The 17,904-nt window shown below is 39.8% G+C and overlaps 1 protein-coding gene across 1 annotated transcript in view; it reads left to right on the top strand.

Moving 5' to 3' along the window:
• LOC124607403 (integrin alpha-PS2-like) overlaps nucleotides 1-17,904 on the top strand; it is a 431,869-nt gene that overhangs the window by 376,705 nt on the left and 37,260 nt on the right. Inside the window, exons 11-14 of the mRNA XM_047139727.1 lie at nucleotides 4,920-5,086; nucleotides 11,821-11,969; nucleotides 12,057-12,256; nucleotides 12,686-12,932. Of these exons, the coding sequence (XP_046995683.1) occupies nucleotides 4,920-5,086; nucleotides 11,821-11,969; nucleotides 12,057-12,256; nucleotides 12,686-12,932 (763 nt within the window). The remainder of the gene's footprint in view (nucleotides 1-4,919; nucleotides 5,087-11,820; nucleotides 11,970-12,056; nucleotides 12,257-12,685; nucleotides 12,933-17,904) is intronic.

Consider the following 17,904-nt stretch of genomic DNA (forward strand, 5'->3'; position numbering starts at 1 on the left):
ATACACAGTGCTCATTTTGTACACTGCTCATTCATCAAATGTTGTAATACCCACCACAAAAAAGAATATTTAGGGATCTGGAATTGCGTGATGAGTACATTAATTAAGTCAAGCAGCTGTATTATTAAACTACTACATTGACTTGTTAAGAATTACTTGTGCTTAATGCAACGAAGTTTAATATACTAAAATTCATATGACAGTCTCTGCATTTCCTGTTATATGAAGTAGTTGCTCTCTCTCCTAGTAGTTCCCAACTTGCATCTCTGCCTTCATCACTGAGTAGCCTTCAGTTTTTGAATGGTTTTCACATTAAAAGTACATGTCTCCTTGCCCTGAGTAAAAACTGACTAAACTTTTCTTTCTAGACACATTAGAAACTTTATTTTGAAAACTTTTTAAGTTTGTCCAGAAGAACCCCAGGTTATTCTTATCCTTCTTTTATTTCTATTGCTGTATATGCAGCACATTGAAGAAAGAAACTTCCCATCATCCTCCTATTCCTCTACAAATCTGATGTTTTGATGCATACTATCCATATGATTGATAAACTGCCATAACACCTCATTGCCAAGTGACCAAATTAAAATTGTATAATCTATATACTGAAGAAGCAGGATGGACAGAGGAGGAGGGAGCTGTTTCCAGTATTCATATTTCGAAACTCTCATTGAAGATATCAATAATAACTGATGAGTGAAACACCCATGACTGTTCCATCTGTCATTTCACAATTTCTGGCACATAAGTGATATGGAGTCATCTAGGTCTGTCAAAACAGTTTGACAGTTTTACGTGTATGAGTGCTACTTAGTGTCATTCACGCGGCAGGCCTGAAGAAGACATGACCGGAATGTTGAAACTGGTTGCCTAATAAAACAATATCAAAATAACAGTTGTTGGTACAGTATTATTACATTTCATCAACCAGCTGCTGTTCCACACTCCTGCACCGAAGATGGAGTTACATTCACTTACATAACATTGGTCAAACGAGCACACTGAAATTTACAGAATCAACAGCATATGCCAGCTGTCTGAAAGACAACAATATTTAAAAGTACTGGAACAGCAGGAAGTGTTGCAATTTAACATATGAATTAATCATGACAGTCCTTTCCACCACTTAAAACACATGGTTACGGAACAGGTAAACAAATAACAACCTGAACTTGATACTAATTTCACAAATGGGAATGAACAAAAGATACTTGATGTGACAGAACAGGCCCCACCACTTATAGGAGACCACAAAACTGACAAACAGCTCATGCACAGTAGGCAACACTTAACACAACTCAATGAATGACATGCACATGATGCAAGCGACACTAAAAAACAAGGAAGACAATGCCTTACAAATCACAATGACTGACAGAACAACATTGCTCATATGCATGATCGACCTCTTGTAGCCTCAGCTGAGAACCATACTGATGTACTCCACACTCAGCAGTGAGAAAATGGCAAATGATGGCTTAGACTCATTGATGGTGACTCCACATCATCCACCTGGGCATCATATTCAGTACACAGCGTGGAGGTAATGACAAGACCATAGCTTGCATCTGATACCCATTACTCCACAACATTCATGCAGGTGCTAACCTCTATGCACAACACCAAGAACTTGCAGACAAACAAACAGCTTGAATTCAAAGTTCACAGCTCAGAGCTGCCCCAGTAGCTCAGTAGTCATGGCCACAACTCCAATACACAGGCTGGCTGCTTCACAAGACACTCCAGCTGATACTTCTTCCCCACCCCCACCTCATCCCCCATGTGTTCCCCTCCTCGTTCCTGGGTGGACTCACAACTGAAAGTGCACACCAGCCAGTGCTGCTTCACTTCCACCTCAGCCAGTGATAAAAAGCACCACAGCACACTTGTGGCACACCTTTCTGACACAACTGCCAGAGACATACTGGCACAGCTCAATAAACTGTGCCATTAAAGAACATTGTGACCACCTTGGAGCACACACAAATTTGTACCTGAAATGTAACACTTAGAAGAATGTTTTACAGATGTCTGAAAAACCATTAGAAACCAAGGAAACATATGTCCTGGTTGGAGGGAGGGTGGGGGTTGAAAAATCATTTGGTTGAGCTTAGAAAGCCAAATGTAAGCACCACCCAAATAAATGAAGCACTACAGAATATCATAGAGGTGTGGGCACAAGTCGACTTCATGATTCTAAAACCTGGGTGCTTGCTGACACCCACAAGCTCAGCACTTACGCCATGTCAGTGTCTCTGCAACTGTGACCCAGGTAACAGCTAGTATTTTGAGATACTTTGATGATACTTGCCAGGATGTGTATGTGGCCTCAACAACAACAAGGTCTGCCTTGCCATGCATAAAAGCTGGCCATTTGGCCAGGCATAGCACATTACCACAGCTGTGCTTCAAATTGGCATCCATTTTGTATTGGCTTCCACCACAATGCTGTCGCCGTCCTTCCCCCATCTCGAAGGGATGGCCAACTGGAAGTCCAGCTGCAGCCTGTGTGAGCAGGGGCTGAGCTAACGTCCTTTCAGTGCTGAGCCTCTGGGACCTGTCAGCACAAGCCTCTACCCTCCAGTCACTAGTCTGGGACTCAATCCCAGGCAACACAGCCACCTAGTGCTGGGCTGAGTATTTCCTCAGACCATCTGCATTTATGAGGGCAACAGCACTACCAACTGATACAGCACGGGTCTGAACAATGTGCGGCTGGTGAAGTTGCCTCTGAGCCTTACTGATGAAAGTGCTGACACTGGCGCATCATTGCCTGCCTTCATAGCCTGGATGTACTGACCGACCACCACCATCCACCTTCTCCTGCTGATGCTGTATCTACATCTATTGAACTCAACAATTAATAAATTATTTGTCACCACTGACTGTGTACATCTTCTGCACCTACTCTCCACCTTCACCAGAGAACCACTCACCCACACCCATACCCATACCCAGTCCATAACCCTTACAAGTGGTGCCACCAATGACCACATCATCCTCTACACTTTTATAACATCTTTTCAGAATACAGTCCACAACATGTAAGTCAGCCAAAGGAAAATTACAAGAAAGTATTACTCCATAATATCCTATACACTGGTAACAAATGAGAAGCAGAAGTATAGCTAGAAAATAGAATAAAATCAGGCATATTATGCATCACTGAACATGGGCTAACTGAAATCAGGTAGGTAATCTGACAATAAAGGCCTACGTGTTACCCAGTTACTCCTGCAGAACTAAACATAAAGACAGTAAATTGTGAAATTAACTATAGCTGAAGAAAAAGACATTGAACCTACTGGTGTAGTGACAGGTGACTTAAGAGTGTTCTGTGTGTAAAGGTCACCAGATGGCAAGACCAGCACTTTTCTGAAAAAAGCTAACTTACTAGGAATGATTATGAAAAGAGAGATTATTTTAACATAGGAAAATGATCAAAATGAGGCAAGATTCTGAAGCACTGTTAATACATTATAACATGGAGGCAATAATATCTGTACCAACAAGACAGACTTTCAAAGTCAGACAATTATTGACAAAATCATTGCAAATATTATTAGGTGTGACCATGAGTCATGTGGAATCAAACAGAGGTATCTGATCATCATGGACAGCTGAAGTGCTTTTACCAAACTAATGACATATTATCAGAATCCAATCAAACAACTGAACAAATCAGGTTCATCAGTGAGCGAAATATTAAGATATTTAGGACAATATTGCATAGGGAGATCTGGAATGAAAGTTATTGTACCTGTATGTAAATAAAAAGTCTGATGCATTTATTATAATAAATAAATATCGTTTCAATGACACATTCCCCATAGTAAAGAGACAAGAAAACCTGCAGAATCAAACTCCATGGATTACCAGTGAAATATTAGAATGCCATAGGAAGGTGCAGGAAGTGAGATAAAGGGCAAACCTGAAAACTATAAAATATTCAAAAGTAGTACAGAAAAATGATGAGAGGCAAAAGCAAGAGCAATTATCACTGGCATAATGAATTCAAAAACAAGATAAAGGTAGCTTTGAATGTAATTAATGGTGAAAGAAAGGAAAATATGGATCAAACAAAGAAACAGAGATCAGGTCAATGAAAATAGACACCACAATGGTTACAGATGGTATGGCACAGAAGTGGCAAACATACTCAGTGATAAATATATAAATGTGGCAGAGAATTTAAACTTTGGAAGAAAATTCCAAAAAAGAAGGTTTCTAAGGTATAAAAAAATCATACGGAACAAGTTCTTGAAACAACTCAAAGGAGGTGAACCAAGGAAAATTATACATTAAATAAACTCCAAGAAATCAAGTGACAATGATGAAATATTGAATCACATAAGAAAGTTAATAAGTGAACAAATAGTGACACCATTGCTGTACATAGCAAACAGGTCTTTCAGAGATGGATTTTTTCCAAAGAAAGTGAAGAAAAGCACAATTGTGCCAGAGTAGAAGAAAGGGGATAAGGATAAATAGAGTGGGCAGGTGGGAGGTGGGAAAGGAAGAGGAGAGCATGAGAAGTCTGACAGAGAGAGGGAGATTTGGGTATGGGCAGAGTGAAGATGGAGAGAAATAGGGTTGGAGAGAGGGGGTGAGGGAGGATGGTAAAGATGGGGAGGGGGGGGGGGGGAGAAGGAGATAGAGACACAGAGAGTGAGGAGGAGGTGGATACATAGAGGGGGGAGGAAGAGATGCATGCAATGTATGTGTCAAACATGTACACAAAAGAAGCTGCTGGGAAAAGGCTAGTTTATCTTATAAAAAAGTCTTCCATAAAGATGCTGTGGACTTTTTACTTACTGGATTACTGTTTGCAGGGACTGCTGTAATATGATTGTTCTTGTTTCCTAGTAAAATGTCCTGAGACCTGTTTAACTTACTCATTAATATTTATTTAATTTTAGGTCAAGACCAGTAATAGTGATGGATGCCAGAGTAACGCTTGGTCCTGAGTCTAAGGTTATAAGCCTTGAGGAGAATAATTGTACATTAAGAGATGGTACCATGACCACGTGCACAACTGTTACAATGTGCTTTAAATATAGTGGCATTGGTGTTGATCCTCAGCATGGTAAGTAGTTTATCATAAATAATGAAAAGTAGGCAAGAGGAATGGGTCAGAGAGGGGGGAGGGGTCTGGAAGAGGTGAAATGTGATGTAAAGGTAAGAGGGAATTAAATTAAACTGATTAACTGAGAATCTATAGTGGAAATTGTTGTCACCATTCTTAGGGAAAGGATAAGGTGATACGAGAATTTAGGAGCACTCTGTAAAGATGTTAGCGAATAAGCCACCATGTTCATAATAGTTGGGGTGGACAGTAAAATTGACAGAGATCTAGAGTGCAATGTAGAGTGGGGTGTGTTAAGGATCACATTAACATTGAGACAGACAAGTGTTGAATTTGTATGTGTTCTGAACCATTGTGATTGCACTGATTTGGATTTTCTGTCAGGAAATTTAATTTGGAGTTGGAATGGCTGCTTATTTCAGTTGCAGGGTCACACACCATTGTGGTTCTTATTGATTCTATCAGTAGACGTGATTATATTAGACTTGACCTTCCCCTCAAGAGGCTAGGGGAGGAAATCTGACTTGGCAAGTAGCAAAAAACCTAATAGTGGGACTCACTACCATGAGTGGAAAAATATGAGGGATTATAGGTGCCAGAGCATCTTTTATAGAGTTAGGAGGCCAGAATAAAACCAAGTTTTAAGGGAGGTTAGTACTGAAACAAAGATTCTGTTTGAGAAGAAATTAAACAGTGTAACTGTAGAATACTATATCTGAACGAACAGCTGTTAATTGAAAATTTTTGGTGATGACAAGAAATTTTATTTCCACCTAATTATATTGAGGCCAGTGTAAAATGTCAGCTATCCCAATTGCATGAGAATATTCGAGGCCTGAGCGATAAAATTAATGAACTAGTAATTTACATTGATAAATTAGATTTGATATAATCCGCCTCTCTGCCATCATGTGACTACTAGTATAACAGGGTTTAGGTTAGCATCTTACTTCTGTAGAGCTGAAATGGAGACAGGAGGAACTGCCATAATCATCAGGAATTATCATGCACTTAAGAACACAGATACTAATAAATTTTCCTTAGTACAGCATATGGAACAATGTATGGCAGAAATAGAATTTCATAACAAATTCTTTTTAACAGTAAATATATACTGAGCACCTGCAGGAAATTTTAATCTGCTCATAAATCTCCTTCAGGTGAAGATGACAGGATTGACACTCATCAAAACATCATATTGTTTCAACGAACTCACTCATCATTGAACCCTAGACCTTTATATTAGCTCTGATGTTGATGCCACAGCTCATTACCCACCATACTGCAAAGTATGGAAGAGAATAATACAGGCACTGAACCAAATGTATGATAAGATAAAGATAATCACATTGGGTAACAAAATAAGGCAATATGAGACATAGGGAAGAAAGAGACTGGTAAAACCGAAGATGAGGAGGAGCAATTAGCTTTAAAAGTGAATGGTACATTGTAATGAAAAGGATAGTTGCTAGTCACCATATAGAAGAGATGCTGAGTCATAGAAAGGCACAACAAAGAGTGTTCTTTAGAATTTAGTAACACTTTAAGTTGGTCATGTAACCAGTCACTTACCAGTGGAGCAGTTTTTGACTGAGTGAAATATGCTTTACAGTGAGATTATCATTGTGCCAAAACAGCTGCACGCTATCAGCAGTGTAGTTGTGCATAAAGAAAGATTCCCTGACAGGAAAGCCATTTGTAATTGAGCCTTTGCTTGGGTGGTGATGTTGGTTAATAAGTGCAGAAATATGTTGGCAGGCATCAGACTATGCTGAGTTAATGCCGTAACTGTAATGGAATGGTAGTATGAAGAGCATTCACATATAGCTGAGCAGCATACATGTTAAAAAGGATGACTTGTAAAGCCTTGGCATTTACAACATAGTGGTGATATTGGTAAGTTCTCCATGCACTAGCTACACATCACCGTTAACAATGTTTTTGAAATGCATGTAAGGCAATACCAACTCAGCAGCTACTGTCCTGATCTGTCAGATATTGGCGATAAAATTGTCTTCTAAATGTGTTAATCACACATTCTGCTGGATGAGGGCAATTGAGTGTTTACAACAAGTTATGTCACATGTTGACTAGTGCTACTCCAGCAATTGGCTTCAGCCTGGTCAGGTGTTCCAAACAACTCCACTGGTAGAATTCCACTGGTTCTGAACCAAACTCTCTTGGTTCTTCTATCCTGAACAGCTTCAATGATGCTATGTAATTGCTCTTGAATATTGATAATTATTTCAGCAATATCCTAGATGGAACATAGGGTCCCTACTTGGCCAGAACATTCCAGAATAAGTGAACAGTCAAACAGCTGCCTGGCCACTTGTTGTAGATGAAATTCGTCTCTTTGGAAAATTTCAGGTTAAATTTTGCAAAAATTGGCACTTACTGTGATGCATATAATAAATTATTCATCCATTCAAGTAATAAATGTAAACTGGAAGGCTGTCTGTGTAACTGCAGAACTCCCAGTCAGTGGGAAAGTCAAAACGCAGCACCTCATACTGAAGGGTAAGTGTAAAAATTTGAAGTCCTTGCTACTGAAGAACAGTGACACAACAGTGTATAATCAATCAGGAGTGGTGCTCATGGCAGGCTGTCTGAGCTGTAGCAGGTGGCCAAATTGTCTGCCTGGAATGTTACAAACCCACACAATTAAGACTGTCAGAGGAAGTATCCTTGAACTCACACCACTAGTGAAGGAGCTGTTAGTTTCGCATTTCAAAGCTTCTGGAAGAAGGTGTAAGTGTAGCTATGGCACAGCTGCATCCCCAGAATTCTGAAAAATGTGATTGAATTATCAATTGTATCTATTTTGGGGCCGACAGGAGAGAAGAGGCAGAGCGTGGAGCCAAAGTGACAGTGCTGAGAGATACAAATCAGATGGAGACTCTCCTGTAGGATGACATATGACATTCACCCTTTCAGCAGAACATAGAAGTGTCCATCAACAGCACAACAGCACAACAGCACCAAGCTCTGTTATGTGCAGGATGCAAAATCAGTTCCTGTAATATGAGAAGCATGCATCCAAGCATGGGTGCAGAGTCAGTGCTACACATTCAAGTGTGAGGTAATTGAACCTGAGTTTGGCTTTTATGTTGCAGCTTGGATGGGGAGAAATTTTTTCTAAGTAGCCCAGGTCAAGATATGAAAAACTATATGGTTTTGACTGATATAACATTAAATCCTGAGGATCATGATATGGGCTATGAAGCGCCACACAGAAGTTACACTCTTGAGTGGCAGTGTAGTGTGTGAAGGCAGAATGATGGTAGGTGCTTTTTAGGACAGGTGTTGAAGGATATCACCAGCTGCTAATCAGCAGTTTCCTTGAAATCTGAAAATGCTGTGCATCAGTTTTAGGCTTTCGTGCCTCACTGGAACAGAAAGCAGAAACCCACAAGGGATAGTTGGATATAAGAAAATGGGGTTCAGAAATTACAAGGTTATTGAATTAAATTAAATTATTTTATATTACTATCACCATTTCTGTGATTTAAAGTAATATTTGTGGTGGCTGTATTTGAATGCATCCTTAAAGCAAATTGTTGCATGCCCTTAAGGCTTTTTAATGACTACTGTGTCATGGTGTATCTAAAGCAGTGCAAGAAGTATTGACCACCACAGAGATACTGCACAGCAAAGCTGTGAATTAGCATTGCCAGAGGCCAGGAGAGCAGTTATGGTTGAGGTAGGATTCTGTCCACTTCCAGGTAGTTCCTGTCCGAGTAGCATTGTTGTGCTGCCTGATCACCATGACATAGCTTGTGTCAGCCAACGGGCAGTGAATAAACTTCCATCTCCTGGGAACTGTGCCTATGAGCCAACACTATCAGTACTATATCAACAAGTGACAATGAACTTGTGTTTTCTAGTGACTGTGGTAAAGCCACAATATGCCCATTCTGATTTTGTATCAATTAACCACTCACTAATCGTAGATCATGTAGTGTGTTGTGAACAGCAAGTCCATGTGTGCCGTTTCATAGATACAGCCAAGCCTGGCAAGCAAAGTTAAAAGTCTCCAGAATGAGATCTTCACTCTGCAGCGGAGAGTGTGCTGATATGAAACTTCCTGGCAGATTAAAACTGTGTGCCGGACTGAGACTCGAACTCGGGACCTTTGCCTTTCGTGGGGAAGTGCTCTACCAACTGAGCTACCCAAGCACGACTCATGCCCCGTCCTCACAGCTTTACTTCTGCCAGTACCTCATCTCCTACCTTCCAAACTTTACAGAAGCTCTCCTGCGAACCTTGCAGAACTAGCACTCCCGAAAGAAAGGATATTGCAGAGACATGGCTTAGCCACAGCCTGGGGGATGTTTCCAGAATGAGATTTTCACTCTGCAGTGGAGTGTGCGCTGATATGAAACTTCTTGGCAGATTAAAACTGTGTGCCGGACTGAGACTCGAACTCGGGACCTTTGCCTTTTGCGGGCAAGTGCTCTATCAACTGAGCTACCCAAGCACGACTCATGCCCCATCCTCACAGCTTCACTTCTGCCAGTACCTCGTCTCCTACCTTCCAAACTTTACAGAAGCTCTCCTGTGAACCTTGCAGAACCAGCACTCCTGAAAGAAAGGATATTGCAGAGACATGGCTTAGCCACAGCCTTTGGGATGTTTCCAGAATGAGATTTTCACTCCACAGCGGAGTGTGTGCTGATATGAAACTTCCTGGCAGATTGAAACTGTGTGCCAAACCAAGACTCGAACTCAGGACCATTGCCTTTCACCGGCAAGTGCTCTACCAACTGGGCTACCCAAGCATGACTCACTCCCCGTCCTCACAACTTTACTTCTGCCAGTACCTCGTCTCCTACCTTCCAAACTTTACAGAAGCTCTCCTGCGAACCTTGCAGAACTATCAAGGTTCGCAGGAGAGCTTCTGTAAAGTTTGGAAGGTAGGAGACGAGGTACTGGCAGAAGTAAAGCTGTGAGGACAGGGCGTGAGTCATGCTTGGGTAGCTCAGTTGGTAGAGCACTTGCCCGCGAAAGGCAAAGGTCCCGAGTTCGAGCCTCGGTCCGGCACACAGTTTTAATCTGCCAGGAAGTTTCAAAGTTAAAAGTGTTATAATTAATAATGTTTTGCTTATTTCGAGTGCTCTAATTAACTATATAATTTCTTGCCACCTCAGTGTCCAAGAAGTCAGATACAACAAAATTAACTGTAGTATGCTTTGATCTGGTTATGGAAGACAAAAAGACACAGAGAAAACATGAACTAGGATACATAAGTGAAGCCAGGAATTTCAGAAATCATGGACTGGCATCAGAACTTTCAACACTGCCACACTTGTTTTATTGTAAACTGAGGAATTATACATGTGTATTCCAATATCTGAAGGGACTGAATTAAGTAGCAGACAGAATGTTAGGCAAAGGAATTTTAAGTTTCTTTATGAAGTGTTTCGATCATTTGACACTGAACCATTGGGTAGAGTGGTAAGCTTGACACAAAATTACTAGGTGCAAGTTGAGCAAGAAGGGCTCACTACTGATGGCAGAGTCACAGAACTGGTAGTAATTGTACTCAGATAAGAGAGGATTGATCCTTCTTCCACAGTCAGTTCCAAATGATTGGGAATTCTACCAGGTTTTAATGCTATCAGCCTTACATTCCCTGTCAGAATTTTGTTGTATATTAAATCTGTGGCTGGCAAGTACTGCCTTTCTTCTAACAGCCACATGAACTCCTCAGGCACCAGTTATAACAGGCTTCTCTGTGATTCCAACAAACATGACAATTTTTCTTGTCACGGATTTCCGAGGGGTGTTGTAATGGCGTATACTTCTTGTATTGGCAATGTCTTTCACTTCATGATTCCTGGAAATTGAGTTTCTCCGATGATGAGGTGAAAGAAGAGGTTCGTAACTTTCTGAACAGCATGGTGGTGAGCTGGTATGACATGGGCATACAAAAACTGCCACAGCGTCTACAAAAAAGCATCGACAGAAATGGTGATTATGTCAAAAAATAGCTAAATTTTCAAGCTGTAAACTGATGTAAACCATTGTGGAAATAAACAGGTCTAAGCACTTATAAAAAAAATAGGAGACCTTACTTTTGAGAATACCCTCATAATAAACACTTCATGAAATAATAAAGATCACTTTAACAGGAGCATAAAGATTTTGTTGGTGGCATGTAACTCCATTGACAATTTTTTAGTAGAATCAGTCAACATAAATATTAATAAGAATATCAGATTTGTATTATGTAAAATCTGACTTCTGCACATATTCAATGCAGCAATGTGATCAATTTCAATAAATGTATAAACTTTCTGTTTGATAATGTATAGCTACAGTAGTCTAAGAATTATCTTGTGCACTTCAGTGTACGTAGATTTACATTTTTGTGACAATTTTGGTATTACCTCTGAAATAAAAATATGTTTTATAAGAAAATTTTATTTAGGATCTATGAAAGGAACATTACTGTATCTCCTTGTATTTCCAAATGTGTTTTATGTATTCTTGTTTTATCATACATTCTGCATACCTGAGGTTGTCTTCACTATGAATCTGTGGGGAAAAGGATGTCTCAGCTAATAAAGTCTAATCATAAGAGTTGGTCTCATATTCTTAATATCGATTGCAGTTTGGTTATTTTGTTACAACTAAATCTGCTGGTACCAGAAATGTAGAATCAGATTTGGTTAGTAATTGTAGTTATCATCACATTTCATTGAAAGTTTATTTCTTGTATATATTTTCAGAATTTGAAGTTCAGTTAGTACTGGATGCCAAAAAACCGAAAAGTCCAAGATTGTTCTTTCATCGAAATGAAGGTATAAATTCAAAGAATTTCACACTGACTCTCAGCAGAAATTCTGAATACTGCAGAAGTCATTCAGTCTACATTCGGGTAAAGAGATCAACTAAAATTAATTTGTAAAAGTAGTATAATTAAGTGGAAGTTAAGTAGTAATCATTGTTAAATTTTGTTTTAAAGCCTGGAATAAGAGATAAATTATCACCTCTTGAGGCAGTGATAAAATATGATACAAAATATAGCAGAGAGAGAGTTCAGCGGTCACTGACACCAGTTCTCGACCAGAGAAAGCCACTATCAGAACATGATGCAATCAACATACAGAAAAACTGTGGTGCTGATAATATATGCATACCTGATCTTGTGCTGGAAACAGATCCGTAAGTTGTGTGACTTTGTTTAACTGAACTTATTTCTTTGTTGCGCACTTTAAACATTATTATGCTGGACAGTATTACGAATAAGATATCTTATAACCATAATATTTATGTAAAACTCGACATTTCCTGAATATTCATGTAATAACATGATTTACTGGTATAATGCTGAAAAATAATCAGTTTTAGTAGACAGAAATTCTAAGCTTGCTAACAAAGACAGTGAAGAATGTTACTAAGAAATCCTCCCAATAAATACAACAACCACATATCAGTAAATCTAGTATGTCCAATATTTTATTTTACTTATTATTTATTTTTGTATTTACATTGCATTTAAATCATATACTAAGTTCGTAACTACAGTTTTCAATATGTGGTGTTTTTTCCACTTGTATAAATGTGAATCTTTTGCTTATCACCATGTTCCAGGGCTGTAACAAGATATTTTCTAGGATCAGGAGAGAAACTTGAAATAGAAGTCAAAGTAATAAATATGGGAGAAGATTCATTTGAAACAATGTATAACTTGAAAATTCCACCTGGTTTACATTACACTAAAATTGAGAGATTGGATGACAATGAACAAGAAATTCCAGTACTATGTTCTGCCCCTTCCACACAAAATAATAATACCTTAAAGTGTGATATTGGTAATCCTTTGCCAAGAAATAAGCAGGTAAGATATATGCATTTTGCTCCAAGTAAATGCTGATATCTCTTGAATTGCTGTGCATATAGATATAAGTGTTTATGTATAAATCTGGACCGCTATTAGTATTCCTCCAAGCAGTTTCTGCTTACCACCAAACATACTTTCATTGTTCACTATAAAAGTTGAATGACTGTAACAGTTCCACAATTTGCTATCTTCTTCAAAAGCTACAGGAATTGTACAAAAATATGGCAACACTGCAGGAAATGCAAGCTTCTACATAAATGCAAATGCTTACCAAGCCTGCAGGGTGTGCTGGTATTTGACCATAAACGTTACCAGTGTAACATCATCAATATGTTGCAGGTGTCAGTCATTCTCAGTGAGTGCACTGTGTCAGAGCTAAGTGAATTTGAATGTGGGCACATTGTTGGTACTCATATGGTGGGTACTTTCTTAACCGAGGTAGCCAAAATGTTTGGTGTTTCAAGAGGCACTGTATCAAAGATTTGTACCACATGCAGGGAAAGCAGAAAAACTTTATATGCTAAGTCACAAAGTGGATGAAAGTGTGTGCTGAGTGATCATGACATGATTGCTGAACATGATTGTCATGAAAAACAAGAGGACGACAGCCACAAAAATCGTTGCAAAACTGAATGACACAGTCACAAACCCTTTCAGCAGCACAACAAAATAACTAGATTCTGTAATAAGGAAACTGCAGGGCTAGCTGGAATTCCAAAACTATTCACCTGTGTTTCAAATGCCCTTAAAAGGAAAACCTGGTGCCAAAGCCATAAAACATGGGCTATGGAGCAATTGAAAACTGTCATTTGGTGAGATGAGTCGTGTTTCACACTGTTTCAAACTTCTGGTCAAGTTTATGTTGCAGGAGTGAATTATGGTAGGGGTCTGATGATGATTTGTGCAGCTATATCTTGATATTCCCTGGGCCCCATGGTTATTCTGTATGGTCACTTTTCTGCCAAGGCTGACCAGGTCCATCTCGTGGTACAATGTTTGTTCCACTGTGGAGATGCTGTGATCCAAGACAACAAATCCCTTGAATGAAATTTTCACTCTGCGGCAAAATGTGCACTGGTATGAAATTTCCTGGCAGCTTAAAACTATGTGCCGGATTCAGACTCCAACTCGGGACCTCTGCCCTTCATGGGCAAGTGCTCTACAATCTGAACTACCGAAGCATGACTGATGACCCATCTTCACAGCTTCAGTTCTGCCACTACCTTGTCTCCTACCTTCCAAACTTCACTGAAGCTCTCCTGCAGACTTTGCAGAACTAGCACTCCTGGAAGAAAGGATACTGTGAAGACATGGCTTAGCCACAGTCTGGGGGATGTTTCCAGAATTAAATTTTCACTCTGCAGCAATGTGTGGGGTGACATGAAACTTCCTGGCAGATTAAAACTTCATGCCATGCTGAGACTCGAACTCCGGACCTTTTCCATTTGCGAACAAGTACTCCAACATCTAAGCAACCCAAGCACGACTCACAACCCATCCTCACGGCTTCAGTTCCACCAGTACCTCATCTCCTACCTTTCAAGCTTCACAGAAGCTCTCCTGCAGACCATGCAGAACTAGCACAGCCTGGAGGATATTCTGGAAATATCCCCAGGCTGTGGCTAAGCCATGCCTCCACAATATCCTTTCTTCCAGGAGTGCTAGTTCTGCAAGGTCTGCAGGAGAGCTTCTGTGAAGTTTGGAAGATAGGAGACGAGGTACTGTTGGAATTGAAGCTGTGAGGATGGGTTGTGAGTCATGCTTGGGTAGCTCAGATGATAGAGCAGTTGCCCATAAAAGCAGACATCCTGAGTTCAAGTCTCGGTCTAGCACACCGTTTTAATCTGCCAGGAAGTTTCACAAATCCCTGCTTCACACAGCTTGTCTCACACAGGACTTGTTTTATGAGCATGAGGATAAATTGTCCCATCTCCCCTGATCACACAGTCACTAGGTCTCATTATTATTGAACCATTGTGCTCTATTTTGAAGAGAAAAGTGTGTGGTTACTAACCATCTCCATTACCATTAACTGAACTAGACACTATTTTGCCGGACGTGTGCTATAAGATTTCCTTGAAAACCATACGGCACCTTTGTTTATCCATTCTGAGGTGACTGGGAGCTTTTTTGAATGCCAGCAGGTTTCCTACACTATATTAGGCATGATAATTTTTCACTTTTTTGGTGTTTTCATACTTCTGTCCAGCCAACTGAATGAAATTCTCAGTGCTTTTACTACAATTTCTTGTAAGCAACGTACAGTCATGTCACTTGAACTGAACTTTATGTATCATGAATGTCAAAAATTCACACATATACACAATCAGTAAATTGTTCAAATCTCATTATAAAGGAAACGTTGGAAGGAATAAACCAAACAACTTATAACAGTAAATCTAAACAACATTAACTGAATTTTCCATTGATGCGTGGCAGAACCCTTCCTAATGTTCTGTAAGTGTTATCCTTTTTAATATTGTAAATCTAAATCTTAATTCTCACAGTAAAAGGAGATAATGTAATGGTCCCTGTAAAAAAGTGACATGCAAGTCATATATTGGGTCATTTACATTTTGAGAGAAAAGGGAAAAGCCGTCAGACTGTGCTGTATCTGCGGTAGCAGAGACAAAATGCAAATGATATTCCTCAATCTCTTTTTATTGGTAAAAATGAACAGACAAGAACATTGCTGATGTCGACAAAGTAGTCAAAATAAAACACAATTTAAGCAGAAAACAAAGTATGGATCCCACTTTGGATCCTATAACACAGAAATAACAAAATAAATTCTTTTCCTCACAAGTTGATCACTACAGAAAGTCCACCAAAGAAACCACAGAAATAAAGCTATTAGAGAGTGATTGGCACAGCAGTACCACAAAGCTGTCCAGGGAGGCCAGACCACTGTTACATCACATTCTTGGGTCACCGTCTGAAGCTGCCACTCCTGATGAATCAGGGCTACCAGCAGACGAGGCACATGGATGTTGCGGCCAGGACAGCAAATCCTTACAAGTCCAGGAGGCATGCCAAACTGCCTTCTTGACAGTGGTGCACCAGCTTATAATGCCAGTTAGTGGATGGACCTGTGGGGAGTATTTTTGATCACAAGTGATGTAAGAAAATAGTCTGCTTGTTGATCATGACATCTGTTACTGCTGTTGATCCATGGTTCACAGGTAGCGGGCCCTGGCAGCCATTGGCTGATACACTAGGCTGTGTTTTCATCTCTGGAAGCAGCCTCAGTCATACAGTAAACATGTGCTTTGGTTTCACTTGCTGTGATAAAGGCAACTGCGGGATTCCGATGTTGCAGGCGAATGGGACAGATGCTGCAGTATAGCAGTGGAGAACATTTTAGGCTATTGGACTTTGTGAAATATGAATAGATAAAAAATGAAATGACCATATGGAATCGTTGGCCGGGAGGTCCCTATTCAGGGAAGTTCGGCCGCCAATTGAAAGTCTTATTTCATTTGATGCCATATTGGGCAACTTGTGTGCCAGTGATGAGAATGAAATGACGATGAGGACAACACAACACCCAATCTCCGAGCAAAGAAAATCTCCAACCTGGCCGGGAATCGAACCCGGGACCACTTGCGTGGTAGGCGAGCATGTTACCACTCAGCTAAGCAGGCGAACTATGAATAGATTGAACCTATGGCGTGTGATTTTTATAATATGCATATTTATGTCTGCCACAAATACATCATTGGACTAAAACCTTTTCCCCATCCAAGAATTTCACCAAACATGGGAATAGCTGGGCATCAGGGGCTGTCAGCTCTGATGAATAGGGTAGGTACTGCAACAACTTTTACTTTAAAGCACTCAGTTCACTATTGCCAGATCAATTTTCATTCTCATCATAGGTTTTAGCAAGGAGGGAAGGGGGACAAGGTAGGGCACTACTAAACTGCAGGTTTAGCATGATCTGACATTATATTGCTGAAAGTGAGTGGAAACACTGAGTTTATCAATCACCATATAATTTGGATTTGTCTGGTCATCAAGCTGTTCATTGTAAAATAAGCTATGGTCCAGTGGTAATTTGCGGCACTTCTTCAAGGAAGATGGATGTGAGACTTTGCAGAAGAGTGCGTAAATAGAGCTCTCAAACTTTTTTTGTGCCACTTCTTGTGCACAAGACTTGATTGATCTTCTGCAGAGAAGTACTGGCCCAACATCCTAGCATGTAGTGTCCGTCGACAATTTTATGAACACTAAATCTCCTTCCTCACCCCTCACCAGCAATACATAAAAACATGGCTGCAGTGTACTTAATTGGCATTTGTCAACATTTCCCATAAAGACAACAACTACACAAACCTCCAACCCTGACAAAATTACCATCATAGCATACCTTTTGCTATGAAATCCAAAGAATTGTAACTTCTTGAGCGAAGAAACACAAGGCAAAATCAAAAATTGCCACATATACAACTGGCAGATAAATTTTGGATGGATTAAAACTCATACTGGGGTGTAGACAGTGAACTAGCTGATAATCTAGCTAACAGAGCAGCCTTATCAAGGAAAACTGTAAGCGGCAGCAAAATACCTGTAAGTGCAATAGAGAAAAACTATGGGGAGAGTTTAAAGACAAATAAACAAATGGGAGATTAAGTGGCAACAAACTAAAAATGGGGGAAACATGAACCATATTTTCCTACGATCCACAAACACAAACCATATTTTCCTAAGATCCACCACTGTTTAATAATTAAGCTAAAGCTAGCACTGAACTTTACAGCTATGTTAACAGGCCGCAGAGAATTGAAAACCTATGATAAACAGTTCAAAGTGACTGATGACACAGTAACTGATGGAGGAGACCAAATATTGACTACCTGCTTTTAGGCTGCAGTAATTTAACAAAAGAGAAAGGAAAACAATGGCCTATTAATAAATCGGACTTAGACATAAGTTTATAACAGATTTTCACAGCTTTCGTAATTCAATA

The sequence above is a fragment of the Schistocerca americana genome, chromosome 3 (genome assembly GCF_021461395.2).
Source record: "Schistocerca americana isolate TAMUIC-IGC-003095 chromosome 3, iqSchAmer2.1, whole genome shotgun sequence".
In the NCBI taxonomy this organism is placed as follows: domain Eukaryota; kingdom Metazoa; phylum Arthropoda; class Insecta; order Orthoptera; family Acrididae; genus Schistocerca; species Schistocerca americana.